Below are 21,293 nucleotides of genomic sequence, written 5' to 3' on the forward strand. Positions count from 1 at the left end.
TTTGAAACAGCGCCCCTATGTGCCATGTATAAAGAAGGATGATATAGAAAGTAAAGGTATTTCTGCTGGCAGACTAACTTATCTACTGAATATAATTGTAATCTAGAGCTGGAGAGACAAACAGAAAAACTGCTCAGACCTGCCACTATATTAGGAAAAAAACTTGTTGCTTTTCATCCACATTTGGAGTTGTCTATTATGTAGTAGTAAGTGTAATAAAAATTAATATAAAAGTAATAAAATTAAAATAAAGGCTATTTTATTACCTGAGTATAATCATTTTTTGCAGGTAAATATTTTGGAAATTTAAGATTCTGGTTACAAAATGGCTAAATGAATGCAAACATGAAATTAGTATTCTTTTTTTTTTTTGCCAGTCCTGGGCCTTGGACTCAGGGCCTGAGCACCGTCCCTGGCTTCTTCCCGCTCAAGGCTAGCACTCTGCCACTTGAGCCACAGCGCCGCCTCTGGCCGTTTTCTGCATATGTGGTGCTGGGGAATCGAACCTAGGGCCTCGTGTATCCGAGGCAGGCACTCTTGCCACTAGGCCATATCCCCAGCCCCTGAAATTAGTATTCTTTTTAGTTTTAGTTAAACCACTATGCTTTTGTCTAATTGAGTTGGTCAGGTATAACTTTTTAAAATAAAAGACATCTTACTGTATTAGGATAATACAATTAATGACATCATTTTCAATTATAAATAGAAATAGATAAAGTAGATCCTTTACATTCCATTTTACTAATTTAAAAAATATGTGTGATATATTTCTAACTTGAATCTACCAGGCATAAGCTTTTCTTACTGATCAGATGCCATCTTTGTAATTAGTTATAGCAAGATATGAACATCAAGATGGCAACTGGTGCTGCTGACAGGTACAAGTTCACCAGGCAACATTGAGTTATTGCCTTTCATACCTTCAAGTTTTTATTTTTCTTCATTTCAATTATTGTTTATTCCTGAAGACAGTATAGTACAGTACCTTAGAAAATACACTTGTTATAGTTCTGCCTACATAAACTTAACAAATCTGGATATAGGAGAATCTTAAAGCTCTTCTCAGAATAAATTTCATTTATTATATAATACCATCTTATTGCTCAAATCTATTTTTTGTATAATTGCAGTAAATTTATAGTTGTGAAACCATTAACCTGATTTAGCTTTAGAATGGAGCTTGAACTCATCACCCCCAAAAGATCCTTTGTCCATTTGTAATGAATCCTATGCTTGCCCTCAAACCAAGACAAATAATATGGATCTGGTTTCTGTTTGAATAAACTTGCTGTTTCTAGGCATTTCATACAAAGGAGAATGACGTAATATTGGTTTTGTTTACAGCTAGTTTTGTTCATTTAATTGATTGTGTTTGATGTTCATTTGGCTTTTTTTTTCTTGCTAGTCCTGGGCCTTGGACTCAGGGCCTGAGCACTTTCCCTGGCCTTCTTTTTGCTCAAGGCTAGCACTCTGCCACTTGAGCCACAGCACCACTTCTGGCTGTTTTCTATATATGTGTGTTGGGGAATTGAACCCAGGACTTCATGTATACAAGGCAAGCACTCTTGCCACTAGGCCATATCCCCAGACCTCATTTGGCTTATACATAAGAAGTTTGTTCCTTTTGTTGACTAGTAGTCAGTTAAAAGTATATATCTCATTTTGTTTATTTATTCATTCTTTGATAGGCACCTGAACTATTTCCAGTATGAGGTTGTTATGAATAATGATTGCTTCAGATGAATGTATTTTTTTTTTCCTCTTGGGAAGATTCCTATGTTTATAACTGTTTTCCTTTTCTTCCAAGCCATGACTGTTAGGTTTTCTTTGGCCAGTCCTGGGCTTGAAATAAGGGCCTAGGTACTGTCGTTGAGCTCTCTCTGCCCAAGGCTAGCACTCTACCACTTGAGCCACAGCACCACTTCTGGCTTTTTCTGAGTATGTGGTACTGAGGAATTGAACCCTGGGCTTTGTGCATGCTAGGCAAGCACTCTATCACTAGGCCAAATTCCTGGCCCTGCCTGGCTTGTTTTAAGAGGATAAAGATACTAGTATTATTTTGTCCAAGAAAAATAATTAGACAAAAGCAGCTTCAGTGTTGTAAAAGGTAATAAATGAAGAAATAAAAAATTTGCAACATCTTTGTGTTAGAACATTGAGTTAGCTCTGTTAGGCACTGGTTCCTTAGGCCAATTTTCTTTAAAAGAATGAAAACTAGTAAATACTAAACATGAATCAATGTTTCGTGTATATTATTTTGTGTGGAAAATGCTTCTTAACTGAACAAAGGTTAAATCTAAGATTTTTTTTTTTTTTTTTTTGGCCAGTCCTGGGCCTTGGACTCAGAGCCTGAGCACTGTCCCTGGCTTCTTCCCGCTCAAGGCTAGCACTCTGCCACTTGAGCCACAGCGCCGCTTCTGGCCGTTTTTCTGTATATGTGGTGCTGGGGAATCGAACCTAGGGCCTCGTGTATATGAGGCAGGCACTCTTGCCACTAGGCTATATCCCCAGCCCAAATCTAAGATTTTTTTTTCATGCAGAGATGAGAACTTTGTAGTTAGTTTGCATGCCTGATATTTACCATTTTTCTTATTATAATTAAAAAAAATATTTGGTACTAGAGCTTGAGCTCAAGAGCTGGGTGCTATCCCTTAGCTTTCTGTTCAAGCTGAGTTCTACCACTTTAGCCATACCCCCATTACTGGCTTTTTGCTGGTTAGGAAAATTAGAGGCTCACAGAGTTTTCAAAGCACTGGCTGGTATGAGCCACTGGTTCCAAGCTCTATTAGAAGTTTTTGCACAGTATCTAAGGTTAAGAATAATGCTCTTAAGCTCGAAATCTTTGTGGATACACTATCTTATAGGACATGAAGATGTCTAAGTTATTAGTAACTAGAATCTATTTCCATGTAGTTCTTTTCTAATGTCTTGTTGTATAATGTCAATTTATTACTTATGTATGTTTTAAAACCATTTCTTGCTTTTTTTTTTTTTTTTTTTTTGGCCAGTCCTGGGCCTTGGACTCAGGGCCTGAGCACTGTCCCTGGCTTCTTCCCGCTCAAGGCTAGCACTCTGCCACTTGAGCCACAGCGCCGCTTCTGGCCGTTTTTCTGTATATGTGGTGCTGGGGAATCGAACCTAGGGCCTCGTGTATCCGAGGCAGGCACTCTTGCCACTAGGCTATCTCCCCAGCCCCCATTTCTTGCTTTTTATGTAATAAAAACAATGAGATTTCAATGTTTAATATCTTAATGATGTGTGTTTGGCTTATACTGGTAATCCTAGCACTTTAGGACATAGTGGTTGAGAGGATTGTAATTAGAGTCTTGTCTGGGGAAAAAAAGTAGGAAACTGAAGGTCACCCAACAAACTTGGGATGGTGGTAATCCCAACTCCTGGTAGGCGTAATTAGGAAGACCATGGTCCAGGTGAGTTCAGACAAAAAACATGAGAACTTGTCTGAAAAATAAGTAAACCGTGCTATTTTCAAATTCGTTACATGTTGTTTTGATCAAGTATGGTTTTAAAAATTTTTCAAAAGCAAAAATTTTGCATTAAGCAGTTGATACAGAAAGTTCTAAATCAGTCGTTCATCATCGTCAATTGTGACAATAATGTGTTACGAATTGTGTGATCTGATGATTGTTTTTCTACCTTTAATTTTGTGAAAATATGTCTGCTGAGAGGCAAGTGGTACTCAAAAAGCAATGAAAAAGTTAATGTGCTTAATTTAAGTGGCAAAGTAAAAATTTCAGATGTGTTGAAAGATGCAATGTATTTAAATAGAATTTGGGCAGTGTTACAGGAAAAATGAGTCATCCGTGGTACAATACAGAACCCTATGTATTCTGAACAGTTGGGGTTTTTCATAATTGGTGGTATCTTTGGATACTTTAAGGATCTATAAAGCAAAGAGGATTGAGGGTGTGTCTCAGTTGGTAGATCACTTGTGTAGCAAGTGCAATGCCCTGAATTCGAACTCCAATGCTACCAGAAGTAAAAGAAAGCCTTATGCTGGATATTGAACCTGAAGTCGATACTTCTTGGTAATGTTGATTCTCTTTTATTTAAGAATTAAAATGTAGCAATTTTTTTCTTTGAAGCTGAAGCTCCTTTTTTTAAAAAAATTGAGTTTTAAATAACTACATATATTTTACAGTATACATTTTAACCTTCACAATGTTGAAAATGATTCTGCTCTACAAAATAAAGCCCCTTCTTGTAGGGCTTTATGGGAATTTATTTTTGCCACTACACTATGTAACTAGTGAATTGTGTGAAATACTTGTTAAATGTAGCAGTGCCTGACATATAAAAGTCAAGGCATAACTGCTCAGTGCATATTCTATTTGAAGTAATAAAAGTAGTGTTAGAGTTATTTAGAATAGTTTTATTTTTGCTTATACATCCAGAATTTAATGTATAATCTCTAGGTCTTCGGTGCTTACATGTTCTTGTATATGTTACCTTGGTTAATTGTACACATCAACTCAGCTCCCATTTGATGATGCAAATGTTAGGCTATGAGATACTGAGTCACCTTGCCTTTTTTGAATAGTAAGTGATGGACTTTCTAGCAATACTTCCCAAAATTTGTCCTGATACTGAAATAAATGTCTTAAGTTTGAAGTTTCAATCCCTTATTTGTTAAATTCTTGTATTGGATGCTTTTTTTTAATCTTCAGAGGTTTTTTTTTTTTTATCATGCCTTTGTTCTTATCAAAAGTTTTTTTTTTGGCCAGTCCTGGGCCTTGGACTCAGGGCCTGAACACTGTCCCTGGCTTCTTCCCGCTCAAGGCTAGCACTCTGCCACTTGAGCCACAGCGCCGCTTCTGGCCGTTTTCTGTATATGTGGTGCTGGGGAATCGAACCTAGGGCCTTGTGTATCCGAGGCAGGCACTCTTGCCACTAGGCTATATCCCCAGCCCCTCTTCAGAGGTTTTGATAAGAACTAGAACTATGGAGACAAAAACTTTAAGTCTAGTGGAGTGGATTGTGATGAAGGTAGCTATGATAAAGTAGAAAGTGAATAGCTGCTGCTAGAAATTACACACATTTAGAGGAAAAAAATGTTTACACTCATAGAAGAAATTTGACCCAGGGTGGCTGTTGGAAAATGAGAATGAGAATTTAAACTGAGAGGTTTAAACTGTGATTTGGTAAGGAAGTATGAATTGTATAAAGACAATGGTAAAAAAAATGTACTTATTATATAGTGAATGAATGGATGTAGGGGCATTTTATATCAGGAAATTAAGTTAACCAGATTATAGAGAGCCTTGAATGCTAGATTGTGTATTTTGAACTTAGTTATCTTAGTGATCAATACACATTATAGTCAGCAAATAGTGAAACACAACAGTTTTAGGGAAAATAAAATTGAGAAATTTAAACTATGATGTAACTTTATTATTAAGGGAGATGTTGGACTCATGGAAGAGTAGAACACTTTTTTTTTAATTTGTCTTCTTTTGTTTGTGGTACTGAGGTTTAAAGTCAGGACCTTGTACTTGCTAGGCAAGTGCTCTGCCACTTTTTTTCAATCTAGATACAATCTAGAGCTTTAGACATTTTTTTTTTTACCTGTTTCTTCCACATAGCTAGGATTACGGACTTATACTACTACATTTGACTTATTTGTTGAGATGGCGGGAAGGTACATCATTAGGCTTTTTTGCCTGGATTGACATTGAGAAATGTCTGCCTCCCTACAAGCATGGGACACAAGCATGAACTACCACACTTAGCCCTCTGAGTTTTGTTAGCAAAATGTTCTTAATATATTAAATGAGGATTTGTATATGAGTAAGTTCTTGAAGAAAATTATGAGTTATTAATTGTCTAAACTAGGACACTGAAGTTGAAGAGGGGCGGCACTATTTATAATTATTTGGTTCATTTGGAAGAAGTTGAAATTAATATGTCCAGGGGCAACCAAATTAGGCTCTTCATAGTTATACTGTTATGAGTCGGCTTTAACTAGTTGTATTTTGGAAGTTCATATTAGTACTGAAAAGCATGATAGGACTGAGGTACCTGTCATGAAAGTTCAGTACTCTTGAACATGGCAAAAGTAGTGTAATCTGAGAAAATACAATCATTTCTTAAATACGTGTTCACTTAATAATGGTTGGATATATGGATGTAACATGAATTGTTTAGAAAACTGTAAATGTATGCAAAATAGGATCAGCTATTTTCAGAGACAAAGTTATCTCAATTAGTATAAGCCAATTTTTTTTTCTGTCATTTATAGAGATATGAGGTATTTCATTTGTGGATGTTTCCCATTACTAATTTACTTCTTTAGTTATTTACGGTAGTTTACCCTGTCATTGAGTCTACCAAACTGCTATCATTGATGCTTTAAGTTGAATTTTGATAGTTCTTTTAAGTATCTATATTTTCCAGATGTTAGATTTATTGCTGTAAATATTCTGACTTGCCATAATGTTTCATTATAATTATATTATGGAGGTATCTCTCTTCCAGTGCTCCTGTAGACATATAAATAACTAACTACATGAGGGCTTCAAAGTTGTGTGGATTTTGATAGAATAGTTGATACTTTGAAACCACTCTTCCATATTTTCTAGCTTCCTCGTTTATTAGGTAAGTGTTTCTGAAGGACAATGAAGCTCACCTGGTTTATATATTGTTAAAAAAGTAGATTCATAATCACTTGGTTTTAGGTGCCTTTCAAGATTTTGCTTTCCTTATGAGTTCCTAACTGATGGTCTGCTGCTATTAAATAGGCTACTCTGAAGAGTATCAGGATTCTGACAGCACTATAATATATAGGACATTAGATATGACTAGGTCCTTTCTTTCAGAAATTGTATCAATTGAATTTAAATGAAATATTAGAATGCGCAAATTTAATAATACTGTTGATTGAAATATTTGTCTTTCACATTCCTTCTTCCATGTCTAATTCTAGTTTTGCTTTTTCCTCATTTATTTTTTGTTATTGTGGTTTTGCTTTTGTTCAATATGTATTGTGTTTTGTGGATCTGGTCAGGGAACCGTTACTGTATTTTATGTTTGTATCTACATTTTATTTTGCATGCGTGACGTGGCTTTGCCTGGATGTTCTTTTTGGTAAGTTCGAAATTTATATAGCATATTGTTTTTGTAGTGTAATTCATTCTGTTTTTCATTTTCTTTTCTCCCACTTCTAGAAATATGATCATGCTCATGATTTGTTTTAATTGTCTTAAAGCATTCATTTGGTAACTGATTTTTCCCCCCTAACATTTCCCAATTTTCCTTTATAGTAGTGCAGTTTGGTACTAATATGCTTTGATTTGTTTCGTAGCCTCACACTATCTATCAGTTGCTGATCACTAGCAGCAGTTGCTGTCTCAAATACTTTGGTTTATTAAAAAGCCCTGCTCATTTAGAAATATTGCTCTAAAAGCTTATGCTTCCATATAGCAATCATAAAAGAAGATTAGTAAATTTTTATATTGCTGTTCTCTATGAAATGTACTCTCTAATTTGTTTTTACAGCAACAGCTTGCACAACTGCAGAAAGAAAAGTCAGAGATTCTGAAAAATCTGGCATTGTATTACTTCACATTTGTAGATGTTATGGAATTTAAGGTATGTATTTAATATATATGTATATATATATATAACTTGGTATTTTACAAGTGGATTTAATATTTGTTAATTGTATACTTACCTTGTCACTTAAATAATGAAATTGAAATTTTTCCAGGGGGCTAGGAATATGGCCTCATGGTAGAGTGCTTGCCTTGCATACATGAAGCCCTGGGTTCGATTCCTCAGCACCACATATATAGAAAAAGCCGGAAGTGGTGCTGTGGCTCAAGTGGTAGAGTGCTAGCCTTTAGCAAAAAGAAGCCAGAGTGCTCAGGTCCTGATTCCAAGCCCCAGGACTGGCAAAAAAAAAAAAAAAAAAAAAAGAAGAAAAGAAATTCTTCCAGAACTGAAATCTAAAATGTATTTTCTGTGTTTCTGTCTTTTGATTTAAAATTATTTTTAGAGAGGTGAAGATCTGGCTGTGTGGTAAAGCACTCGTTGAGCAGGTTGCTGGCCCTGGCTTATACTAGCACTACCCTAACCCTCCCCCCCGCCCCAAAGACAGAAAATATTAATTAAGTTTCTCTTTTCAGGATCATGTCTGTGAATTGCTAAATACAATTGATGTTTGCCAAGTCTTCTTTGATATTGTGAGTACCATTTTAAGAAAAAAAGTTTTGCTTTTATGTTTTCAGAAGAACTCAGGGAACCAACTGCTTTTCTTTGGACAGAAGTCTGTAACTGGAGTACAGAGTTGAATATTGTTAAATTGCTTGGTTAAAGTAGCTTTAAAAAAAACTTATTACATACTTTGGCATTGTTACAGAGTATAAATCTTGTTCATATTGTGAAATCATTTTAATTTTAGTACTTTTATCTTAGTTTGTCTAAGTTTTAAAAAGTAGATTTTTTTGTAGCGCATATGTGACAGAATTTTTATTAGTTTAATGATTCATTGATAGAGGAACTCGTGTTGATAAATGTTTCCTTTGAATTAATGGTTTAAAAAAACTCCCTTTTTTCTTCCTTCTTCTCCCCTTTGCCTTCCTTCTCTCTTTTCATTTCTTTTTTATTCTGGAGCTTGGAATTTAACTAGGACCTTAAGCAAGCAAGACATCTATGTGTTCAGCCACTGAGCTATATCCCCAACCAGAAGAAAATTATTCCTTTTTTCTTTGATGAAATTGGTGCCAGTGTTTCTTATTATTGCTTTTGTCCTTAAAGCTATTACCATTTTTAATACAACACTGATAAGCCCCTTGTATGTATTAGATTATCACAAACACAGTGTCTTTTTAATCTGGAACTCCTAAATTTCAGATATATTTTGAGATTCTACATTAGATAGGATTCCAGAAATGGGGGTAAAAATAAACAATAGAAAATTATTATTACCTTTCAGTACCTATTATGAAGTTTTTGTGTTTACAAGTTTGACATAGAGAAAGTTGAACTTTATTTTTTTTTCTAGACTGTGAACTTTGATTTAACAAAGAACTACTTAGATTTGATTATAACTTATACAACATTAATGATACTGCTGTCTCGAATTGAAGAAAGGAAAGCAATCATTGGATTGTACAACTATGCTCACGAAATGACACATGGAGCAAGGTAGACTAAATTATAAAGCTTTTTGTATAATTATTTGATAGCTTACAACTCATTAAAATTCGATGTGTGTATTTTTAAGTGACCGAGAATACCCACGCCTTGGTCAGATGATTGTGGATTATGAAAACCCTTTAAAAAAAATGATGGAAGAATTTGTACCCCATAGCAAGGTAAGAGCTATTGTTTTAGGTCTGTTACAGTAGTTATAAGAGATTACTTACTTATCATAGATATTTAAAAAAATAAAGTTCTTTGTGGGAAAATTATGAAGGATTTGAATGACTGTGTAATTGTACCTAATTGTGCACCATAAAATGAGTTAGATTCACAGTGGTGTGTACAGACTCAAGAAATATGTATATATAATCTTGGAAATGTATATAGTGATTGTTAGGTTTTATTTTTAATATATAACATAGAGACAGTATAGTATATGGTTATAGACAAGTGGTCAGCTCTCATATTAGTTTCCATGAGGTTGTAATCTTAGTCCTTTTTTTGTTGTTGTTTTTCTTGGTTATGGGACTTGAACTCTGGGTCTGTGTGCTGTCCTTGAGCTCTTCCACTCAAAGCCAGTTCTCTACCACTTTGAGCCACAGCACAACTTTGTTTTTCTGGTGGTTAATTGGAGATAAGAATCTCACAGACTTTCCTGCCTGGGCTGGTTTCGAACTGCGATCCTCAGATTTAAGCCTCCTGAGTAGCTAGGATTTCAGGTGTGAGTCACCAGTGCCCAGCTAATCTTAGTTCTTTGTACTGCTAACCATGCAATACTGGATAAGTTACTTATCTAACCTAACTCTTTTTTTGTTGTTGTTAAGATGGAGTAAAAATGCCACTATGTCTATGAGTTGTTATAAATGTTAAATAGCTCCATGAAAAGTATTTATATATATAGTAGTTGATATGTTTTAACTATTATATCATATCTCAGAAAAATGACAAGAATTTTGTAGAAATAATTTGAGATGTCTGTCTTTAAAGATATATTATAAATAGTTCTTGCTGGGCATCTGTGGCCCATGCTTATAATCTGAGCTACTCAGGAGGCTGAGATCTGAGGATCACTGTTTGAAGCTAGCGAGCCTTGAGCAGCAAAGTTCATGAGACTCTTATTTTCAATTAACCATCAAAACACCAAAAGTAGAGCTGTGGCTCAAGTGGTAGAGCAGTTTGAATACAAAAGCTCAGTGACAGCACCCAGGCCCTGAATTCAAGCCCCCTAGGACTGGCATAATAATGATATAAGTTCTTAATGAAATAATTTTGGCTGCAAAGAATATGGCCATTAGAGCTCATGCATAGAATGAAACAGTTCCTGTGTTCCTCAAGGACATTTTTAGTCACCTCCTCCAACCTTGTTCTTTTTTTTTTTTTTTCTTCAAATTTTTATTATCAAACCCAACCTTGTTATTTATAGATGAAATTCTGGAGAAGTATCATGGCAAGGTTAAAAATATTTTCTAAAGAGTATCAAGGGCTGGGGATATGGCCTAGTGGCAAGAGAGCTTGCCTCGTATACATGAGGCCCTGGGTTCGATTTCCCCAGCACCACATATACAGAAAACGGCCAGAAGTGGCGCTGTGGCTCAAGTGGCATAGTGCTAGCCTTGAGCAAAAGGAAGCCAGCCAGGGACAGTGCTCAGTCCCTGACTCCAAGGCCCAGGACTGGCCAAAAAAAAAAAAAAAAAAAAAGAAAGAAAGAAAGAGTATCAAAACCAGAATTAAAGTTGAGAACATTACTATTGTGATCTATTGTTTTTGTATGATGAGTTAATTCAAATTTTTAATACTATTCTTGACATACAGTTAGTACAAGAATTTTCTTTCAATTTTTTTCAGTAACAATTCTGAAGACATTTTCCCAATATTATTTTGTTGTATAGTTGTATTATATACTGGTTGAATAATCCTAAGTCCAAAATGTCTGAAATAAGAAAATTTTTTGAGTTTTTTTTTTTTGGAGGGAGCTGTGGGGGGTGGGGGTTACTAAGATTTGAACTCAGGGTGTCTTGCTTGCAAAGTAGGTGCTTAACCACATAAACCATACCTAAACCATCATTTTATATTATTTGTTTTTGATTTACGGTCTTTGTTGAGAATCACAATATGGAGTTTTAAGTAGGAAGGATAAATAGCAGGGATAGTTATAAAATGGAGTACGAAACAAATAAGATGAAACGTTCATTACTTTGGTGATAAAGTTGTAATGAGCAGCTAGATGTAGATTTGATAAGATGATACAGGTTATTTTTACGAGGCATTCTTTGGAGAAATACAAAACATGTTAAATTCTCTTGAGACTTAGCCATACAGTCCTGTTTTTCATTAATAAGAACTGCCAACATAGAGTTTTTATTATACAAAAAGATAGTAACTAATCTCTATCTATTCTTAAATAAACATCCTGAGTTGAGAATAAGATTCATTGGGAGTGCTTGTCTAGCTTGTACATGGTCTGGTCTCCATTACCGCCACAGTATCAATCAATAGCTAGATAAATATTCCAGGTTGCCATACATTTTAACTCTTGAAAAAGTAACATGATTTCCTGCGCAAAGCTTTTGCCTAGGGTTGTAGAGTCTGTATAGCTTTTTTAGAATTGGAGTGGTAGAGGGGCAGGTTTTACCTGTATAGGAATGGAACAGATCTAACTCATATAGGCAACATAGTTGTAATTCGGTTCTCTTGTAGCTGAAATTGAAATGAAAAAGAAAAAATATTTATTTGTTTTTTTGTTTTAATTAGTCTCTTTCAGATGCACTAATTTCTCTTCAGATGGTATATCCTCGAAGGAATCTTTCAGCTGATCAGTGGAGAAATGCCCAATTGTTAAGCCTCATAAGTGCACCCAGTACAATGCTTAATCCTGCGCAGTCTGACACTGTATGTCTATATTCTCCTTTATGAATGAACATCAGTGACCTTTTTAAAAAACTGATTGTGCCCTGGGAATATGGCCTAGTGGTATAGTGCTTGCCTCATATACATGAAGCCCTGGGTTCGATTCCTCAGCACCACATATATAGAAAAAACCAGAAGAGGCACTGTGGCTCACATGGTAGAGTGATAATCTTGAACAAAAAGAAGCCAGGGACAGTGCTCAGGCCCTGGATCCAAGCCCCAGGAATGGCAAAAAATAGAAAAAAAAAAAACAAAAAACTTGCCTCATAAAAAACTGATCGAAGCAATGTTGTTTCAATTTTTTTCTAATCAGCATTATCCATCAGTAATGTTTATTGTGAAATGTTCATGAGTTAAGTTATACTGTGTAATTTTGTAACTCCTAAGATTTCAACAGAAACTGAAATTTTTATGACCAATAATGAATACTTTTTCTTAATGTTTAGCATTTTTTTTGTTCTATCATAGTGTAAAAATTTTAAGATACAGAAAAATATCAAGGACTCGAATTACTTCCATATCTTAACAGCTGGAGAAATCATTATTACATTCTTTTAAAAAAAACCATCTTTCCAGGCTGGGGATATGGCGTAGTGGTAGGAGTGCTTGCCTTGTATACATGAAGCACCACATATACAGAAAACGGCCAGAAGTGGCACTGTGGCTCAAGTGGCAGAGTGTTAGCCTTGAACAAAAAGAAGCCAGGGACAGTGCTCAGGCCCTGAGTCAAGGCCCAGGACTGGCCAGAAAAAAAAAAAACCATCTTTCTAAGTATAGAATTTAGATGTTACAGACAGTGTACACAGATAGTACATTGATTTGGGTTGAGGATATGCATATGTGAAAGAATTAAGCTGTTAATTGTCATTTGTTGACTATAGCTTAAATATACATTATAAATTCTTATCTAGCTTATCAATTTTGTTATATTATTTCAACCAAGAATTGGATTCTTAGGAGGGAGACAGGAGAGTGACTCAATATGTTTTTTTCTTTTTAAAGAATTTCTTTTAATTACAAATTTCTCTATATTTTAAAGATGCCTTGTGAATATCTTTCTTTGGATGCCATGGAGAAATGGATTATCTGTAAGTAAATGGCTTAGTTTTGGAATTACTCCAAGTTGGAAATTTTAGGGATAAACTTGTAACATATCTTAACCTCTGTGCTTTTTACTCATGGTGCTAAGCTATATATAGCTATAGATATAGGTATATAGGTATCTATATATAGATATGTATCTATATATCCTTATGCATTCCTCATCTTGATCCGATAATCCTTGTATATTTCATAGGTGAGAAATGTAAAGCTTTGACTATACAACTAGTAAGTGATAAGACAAAGTAAGAGCCCAGGCCAATTAAAATGTAGCATATGAGCTATATTACATTGCCTCTTTATTTTTTCTTTTTGGTGCTAGAAGTGGGGCTTGAACTCAAGAAGACCTCTAGCTCTCCATTACAATGCAGAAATGACATTTCTTTTGTTCACTAGTATGGGTTTAAGTAACTGACTTTTCAAAATACAGAAAATTACAATTGAAGAAGAAACCTTTTGTTTATGTATTATGACTTGTCACTTAAAAGCCTCAATTAGCACATCCATGTTTATTGCTGTACAATTCACAATAGCCAAAATATGGAAACAACCCATTTGCTCTACTACAGATGAATGGATCTAAAAAATGTGGAACCTGTACACAATGGAATGGCATTCACAGGGAAATGGTCAGATCTTGAACAAATAATGTTGAGCGAGACAAGCCCAGAACACAAAGGACAAAGGCACATGGTCTCCCTTATATGTGGATGTTGGGGGGGGAGGGGAAGACAGTAAAGATCTTGTCTGTAAAATAACAAACAAACTTTCACATATTTTGGTCAGCGACTTTACATCATGTCTCTAAAACCAATTACTAAATAAACATAAAAATGTGTAGGATAGACCTACCAGAGGGTCACAATAGCTCAACAGCTGTGTACACATGATTATATAAGATGAGGCTAAGCAAAATGAACTTCAAGAAATGGAAACAGGAGGATTTTACTGTTGTCATTTTGTTTCATGTACTAGGTGAATCTCCAAGGAGTACCCCCTGTGGTCACTGTATATAATTTTGGTACATTGGATATTGTATATATGTTTATCTGAGCTAGGGGAGAGAAAGAAAAATGAAGGAGGGTATAACAAATAAGAGAAGAAATGTACTCACTGCCTTATTATGTAACTGTAACCCCTCTGTACATCACCTTGACAATAAATTTTTTTTAAAGCCTCAATTAATGACTGTGTCTAAAAAGCTCCACTGTAGACATAAGAATGTAACTTTGAAATACTTTTACACTCATTTACTTTTCTTTTTATTTAAAGTTGGCTTTATTTTGTGCCATGGAATCCTAAATACCGATGCTACAGCACTGAATCTTTGGAAGCTAGCTCTTCAAAGTAGTTCTTGCCTCTCTCTCTTTCGGGATGAAGTTTTCCACATTCACAAAGCTGCGGAAGATTTATTTGTAAACATACGTGGGTAAGGCATTTTCAGTTATTTTGTCTTTATATTATATTAATCCTATGTTATATTACCTGGTTCCAGCAAGTTGCTTTTATCAACCATGCTGGAATTATAGCATAATATTTTTACAAATAACTTGACAGGTTACAAAACTTAAGGATTCCTGCTCTTTTTCCAAACTTTTATTCTAAAGACAAAAAAAAGAATCTTTTTTTTTTTTTTTTTTTTTTTTTTTGCCAGTCCTGGGCCTTGGACTCAGGGCCTGAGCACTGTCCCTGGCTTCTTCCCACTCAAGGCTAGCACTCTGCCACTTGAGCCACAGCGCCGCTTCTGGCCGTTTTCCATATATGTGGTGCTGGGGAATCGAACCTAGGGCCTCGTGTATCCGAGGCAGGCACTCTTGCCGCTAGGCTATATCCCCAGCCCCAAAAGAATCTTTTTAAAAAAAATCATGATGTGGTTTTAGACACATTACTGAATGTGCCATGTATGTTTTAGAGTGTAGAAGTATTATTAAGAAAAGTGTATATAAAATACTTGAAGTAATCAAAGGTACGTCATTAGGTTTTGAACTAATACAGCAGTAAGACCACTGAAAATCATGTTCTCTTGAATAGAATGTATCCTAAGTGATTTGTTTTTATTCATTTCTTTTTTTTTTTTGGCCAGTCCTGGGCCTTGGACTCAGGGCCTGAGCACTGTCCCTGGCTTCTTCCCGCTCAAGGCTAGCACTCTGCCACTTGAGCCACAGCGGCGCTTCTGGCCGTTTTCTGTATATGTGGTGCTGGGGAATCGAACCTAGGGCCTCGTGTATCCGAGGCAGGCACTCTTGCCACTAGGCTATATCCCCAGCCCTTATTCATTTCTTGTAAAGGAAATAATTCTCTGAAATGTATTTTCTTGAAGTGCTTAGTAGTCTCATTTACTTGAGGTTCTGTAGTCTCAGTATATTAAAAGCTAAATTGAATTCACACTTGCTAGCAATTTAAAAATTCTCCAGAAAGAGGAGCATCTAAAATATTCTGGGAATACCCTATATGTAAGATGAATAGTTTTGCTGTACTTGCTAGTTTCAGATAAAAATGAAATTTGTTTACATTCATATCAGTGAAACTGAGATAAAATAAAATTCTGTTATTAAAAAAATTAAAATGTATGTAGTCCTAACAATTGACACTAATATATATGTCAAATCTTACTATAAATTTATTTTAGATTGTACTTTATGTTGTTTATTTTTACTTTCTGAGATTGAAAACTATGAAACGTATAGAATGTCTTAGAATACGGATCACCTCTTTAAGGAATCATAGGTACATGTAAACATTTAAATTAATCAAATCTTTGTATATTCTGTGAACTCATGTGATAGAAGTAAGTCTAATGGAACCACAAAATGAATTGTCTTTTATTAGCCATTGGGTTTATTTTATTGGTTTTTTTGTTTTAAAGTTCAAATCCAGGGCCTCATACACAATAATCAAACATTCGTAGTAGGTAAAAATTACTGATAAGGCTGAGGATGTGGCTTAAGATAAAGTTATGCTTGCCTCACATGCACAAGGACCTGGTTTCAATCCCCAGTACCACACAATACAAAACAACATCAAGAAACATTCTTTTCCAAAAGCACTAGGGGAGTGTTTGAAGTTTTAGAGTGCCTGCTTAGCAAGCTTGGGGTGCTGAGTTTAAACCATCAAAACAAAAAGCCAAATTAATAAAAGAAGTCACCACAATTTTCTCTCATAAAATAATAGTAAGATGATAATTTTTATGTCAATTTTCTCTACCACAAAACTACTATACTCACTGAATCACTGCTGTGGTCCTTTATATAGGTCCTTCCAGAGCTTTTAGTGCTTATTAGTTAGTTAACCTTGATAGAGAGTGGTAGCTTTGTCAGCAGTTAGAGTCTTAAAATCATTGTTAATTATATCAGAAGTATAATTTTAGTATTTCTATTGGAGTTTAAGGAAATAAAATTTAGCAAAATAAAAATCTACATTGTGAAGTTTCATTTTATTGTTGGATTTATTATAATGTGAGATTTTCTGGTCTAGGAAAATATGACTAAAGCACCTAAGATGCTAGGAAAAGATGCAGGTAGATTTTGTTCAGCTCTTTCGAAGGCCAGGTTTTTTGTTTTTTTTGTTTGGTTGGTTTTTTTTGGTTGTTGAAACAGTCAATTTTAAGGTGATTTTTTTTTAGTGTTTTAATTGCTTTTTTTGACTGTTATTTTTCAAATTAAAATTGACATGGTTTAAATTTCCTTTCTACATATAGCTACAACAAACGTATTAATGATATAAGAGAATGCAAAGAGGCAGCTGTCTCGCATGCGTAAGTAGCTCTGTTTTGTCTGTGAGTTTCTTTCTTAAAACATAAGTGAGTGTGTACAGATCAATGATGTTCAAGATGTATTGGAAAGTATACCTTCTACTTAGGATGAAATAAATAGTGTTTAAGCTCTATATTATCCAGTAAGTTTAATACGGTTTTAACCTATCAAGTCACTTTATTAAGTACAATGTATCTTGATCACTGTCACTTATTTTATAATTTTCCCCATCTTTTCCAACTCTACCCATTTCCTCAAGTTGTGTAGCTCCATTTTCAAAAATATGTGTAGTGAATATATTGACTATATTTGTCCACACCCACCCTTTGACTGCCCCTCTCCATACTTTTCAAAGTGTTCACTTCACACACTCCTCCAGTTTGTTTCTTATATTAATAAATGTGTAAAAATCCTAAATTAGAAATTAGTATATTTAAGGCCTTTGAACAACTTTCCAGTTTTCTCATAAAATAATTCCACATAATTTGATTTTCACCTTAGTTGTGTTTATTGTATATATTCTCCCCAATGAGCTTAAATAAGATAATAGAAATGATAATATCTGACCCATTAATACTTTTGTAAGTCAGAGAAAACAAGCACCTTCCATTATGAAAATATTACACCATTAGAAGTTTAAAATTCTTACTACAGTAAGTTTGCTATATGAAAAAATTAAAAACATTACTTCCATGTGTAATTTTACTATGATTTAAGTCAGACCACATAAGAACATTTTTACATTTCACCAGGAATATAATAGATGAATATGGGATATTTAAACAATCTTTATCTATTATATCTGTTCTGTCATTCCTTGTGCCTACATTTTTCACCTTTACTGGTGAACAGGTGCTTTCATTGTTCAGAAAAAAATCATACTAAGTGAAATAAGCCATACCCAAAGAAACATGGACAGTATGGTTTTCCTTATAGGGAATACTTAGTACATGTTTAGGTTAGTCATAGCAGAAGATCAGAATAGCCCAATAGCTATGCCCGTATGAACACATAAGTTGATACCAAGTGAAATGAACTCCAGGTTATGGAAACAAGTAGTATATCATTGTTGTAATTATTTTCAACATGCCATGTGAAACAGTACCCTTTTGTTTCCCCTCATATTCCCTTCCCGTGGTTTTACCCCTGCTATCACTGTATCTGATCTTAGTATCCTGGATACTGTATATACGTGTATTAGAACTAGGGATGGGAAAGGGAATACCAAAATCAAGAGACAAAGAATAAAAAAAACCATTTCAAAAGCAATACTAAAAAAAATGATTTGGTGTAAACAACTGTATAACTCATGGGGCCGGGGAGGAAAGGGGGGAGCGGAGGGGGGGTGGAAATGAGAGAGAAGGTAACAAGTTGAATAAGAAATGTACTCTCTGCCTTACATATGAAACTGTAACCCCTCTGTACTTCACTTTGACAATAAAGAAAAAAAAGAAGTGATTCTCTAGTACAGATAACATAGTTTTGAGTCTTTATTCTACTTTATGTAAAATAATTATCAATAGTATGCATGTAACTTGTTACCATGTATCAGATCCATCCAAATACATTAGATACTTTTTGTCAATATTAATGAACATACAGAATCTTCACAACAACCTTGCAAAGTAATACCATTTATTCATTTCTTTCTTTGAAATGACACCAGGGACTTCATTATTGCAAAAAGAAAATGACACTGGAATTAAAGTAATACATTATATAAGTAGTATGCATCAGGTGTCCTGAAAGTTGTATGTAGCTTTTGAGGCAGTTGTCATCCTGCTTGTTTTATACTTGAGAAGTTAAACTTAGAGGTGAAGCCATAGGTCATAGAGACATATAATGATTGGTTTTAAGCCAAGTTATTTGTGTCCTGTAGAGCTATTCTCTACCTAAACATTTAAAACTCTTGAATATTATATATTTCATGTAGTGTGAGAAATTGGAAAACACTTTTTGTTTCCTTTTGTTAAAAAAATAAGTTCAATTTTGCATTTTAGTTTAAAAATACATTTTTATCATTATCTTTTTCCCTGTTCTGGTTTTGATCCAGCTTTTACTTATTTAGTCTTATGTACTTAATAGGCATATACTTAAACAAGGATGTAGATAATCAGACATTTATTAAATTATTTGTATTAATTTCCATGTGGAAATGACAAAAATGTATCTAGTAAGACAGTGATTGCCTTCAAGTATTTCATAATCCAGTGTTAACCCACAAGGAACTAAAATTACAGAATATAGCTGAATATTGGGAAATGCTTTTTGAGAGCTTGTTTGGAGGTTCTAGCAGCGGTGCGCAGCTATTTGTATACCCTTGACCGAAGACCGGTCCTCCTCTATCGGGGATGGTCATCCTCTTCGACCGAGAGCGAGGGACGCACATGGAGCGGTGAGGGAGGAAGGGGACACCCACCTAGCCAGCCAGATCAGCGGAATCAACCCTGAGGATCAATGGGGTGACATGTCACAGCCAGATCACCCTTACATCCGGGAAATGCTTTTTTAAAGAATTGTGTTTAAAGTTAGGCAGAATTTTTGTAGGTAGAGAGTAACAAATACATTGGTTATGAAAGTAACAATATAAGGAACAATAACAGTATTTTTGTTGGGTCTTCAGTGTTCTAAAAATACTTTGGAAGTTGATTTGACAAAGCTAGGTTACTTTAATTACCACTAAGTATTTTAGTAGAACGTTACTGTCGAATGTCTTTTTTCCTATAGTGGCTCAATGCACAGAGAAAGACGCAAGTTTTTAAGGTCTGCATTGAAAGAATTGGCTACTGTCCTGTCTGATCAGCCTGGCTTACTTGGTCCCAAGGTAATTGATGGAAATTTTACTTTTGTAAGTATGCTGTATGAAACAATGTTAAAACGTGTTTTTTTTTCTGTGTGAGTTTTTACTGTGATTTGAGCCAGAAACTACAAAGAGGATCTTTACATTTATTCAAGAATAAATTTGCCTACTCTCACATATCAAGCTTCCTTGTACTTTCCTTCCTAGTATGCATGTTCATCTAAATCCAGAGCTCCAGGTTTTCTCTCTTTTTTTAACTCTGTTTTTTTCTTTTTGTCTTTTTATGTTAGTCTTCTCTTTTGAGTTTCATATTGTCATTTCTTGCCATTGACTTTTGCCTTAGATAAAGACTGAGAAAATTTAGTTTTAATCTTTGAGAATAAATAATGTTTGTTTGCTTTTTTAAATAGGCACTTTTTGTTTTTATGGCATTATCTTTTGCCCGAGATGAAATTATCTGGCTACTTCGTCATGCAGATAATATGCCAAAGAAGAGTGCAGATGACTTTATAGATAAGTAAGTTAGAAATACCTTATTTGCTGCTTATTTTGATTTGTGGGCTATGAAATCTAAGGGTTTATGTTTGAAGCAAAGTTGCTTTGCAAACTTTTAGGATTTTTTTTATGTTTGTCATAGTAGGAATGTTTGTCCATATATTAGATGATATCAAATTAGAATGGGAAAGCTTTAGTGTTATTAATGTTTCCTCTCTGTAGGTGCTCTGTAGGTGAGGTGTTCCTCTCTGTAGGTTTCCTGCTGTAGGTGGTGATGAAGTTCTTTATTCCCTGGCTATACTCAGTAATTATTTTGAATTTGTTTTTTACAGTTATATTCCATAAAAAGCAGTTAAATAAGAATTCTTAGAGGAAAAAATTAAATACGAATGAATTTAGTATACAAGAAAAAAAGAATTGCAGTTCTGTGTATCATTTGAAATGACTATTGTTGTTTTAGCTCATATTCCCTCAACAGGAGTTACATAAATGAAAACAGAGATAAGGACATATGAAAGCAAAATCATATCTCTTGGTAATATTCTTTTGTCTCTGGTAGTTTTAGTGATATAGTTATGAATTTTCCAAATTTTATTTGCATTTTGGAATTTCTGCTGTTATGAATCTTAGTTTTTTTTATTTTCCATGGTTTCTTTATTCATATAAAATCATTTAAAGAGGAAATAATATTAAATATTCAACAATATCCTGGCTAAGACAAAAGTTCTAAAATAATATCAAAACATTTAATATTTTCTTTGATGTTGCAAGCTTATATATGAAATATGTTTCTTAATTTTTTAAAAAGGCACATTGCTGAATTAATATTTTACATGGAAGAACTTAGAGCACATGTGAGGAAATATGGACCCGTCATGCAGAGGTATTACGTACAGTACCTTTCTGGCTTTGATGCTGTTGTTCTGAATGAACTTGTACAGGTAAAAGCTATCTCATTGGGTACTTTTTGCCTTAATAGTATTTAACACTTAAGAAATCTAATTATGTGCCAAGTAATGGAAATAAAAAAACTTTATGTCATGGTCATTGTTAATGAGATAATTGTCTTGAGGTGAGAA

The 21,293-nt window shown here is 34.5% G+C and overlaps 1 protein-coding gene across 1 annotated transcript in view; it reads left to right on the plus strand.

Moving 5' to 3' along the window:
- Nckap1 (NCK associated protein 1) overlaps positions 1-21,293 on the plus strand; it is a 90,079-nt gene that overhangs the window by 22,454 nt on the left and 46,332 nt on the right. Inside the window, 11 exon segments of the mRNA XM_048345133.1 lie at positions 7,513-7,605; positions 8,142-8,198; positions 9,020-9,162; positions 9,242-9,332; positions 11,911-12,048; positions 13,106-13,154; positions 14,440-14,596; positions 16,865-16,921; positions 19,647-19,743; positions 20,130-20,236; positions 21,023-21,155. Of these exon segments, the coding sequence (XP_048201090.1) occupies positions 7,513-7,605; positions 8,142-8,198; positions 9,020-9,162; positions 9,242-9,332; positions 11,911-12,048; positions 13,106-13,154; positions 14,440-14,596; positions 16,865-16,921; positions 19,647-19,743; positions 20,130-20,236; positions 21,023-21,155 (1,122 nt within the window).

Source organism: Perognathus longimembris, chromosome 4 (assembly GCF_023159225.1).
Source record: "Perognathus longimembris pacificus isolate PPM17 chromosome 4, ASM2315922v1, whole genome shotgun sequence".
Taxonomy (NCBI): Eukaryota; Metazoa; Chordata; class Mammalia; order Rodentia; family Heteromyidae; genus Perognathus; species Perognathus longimembris.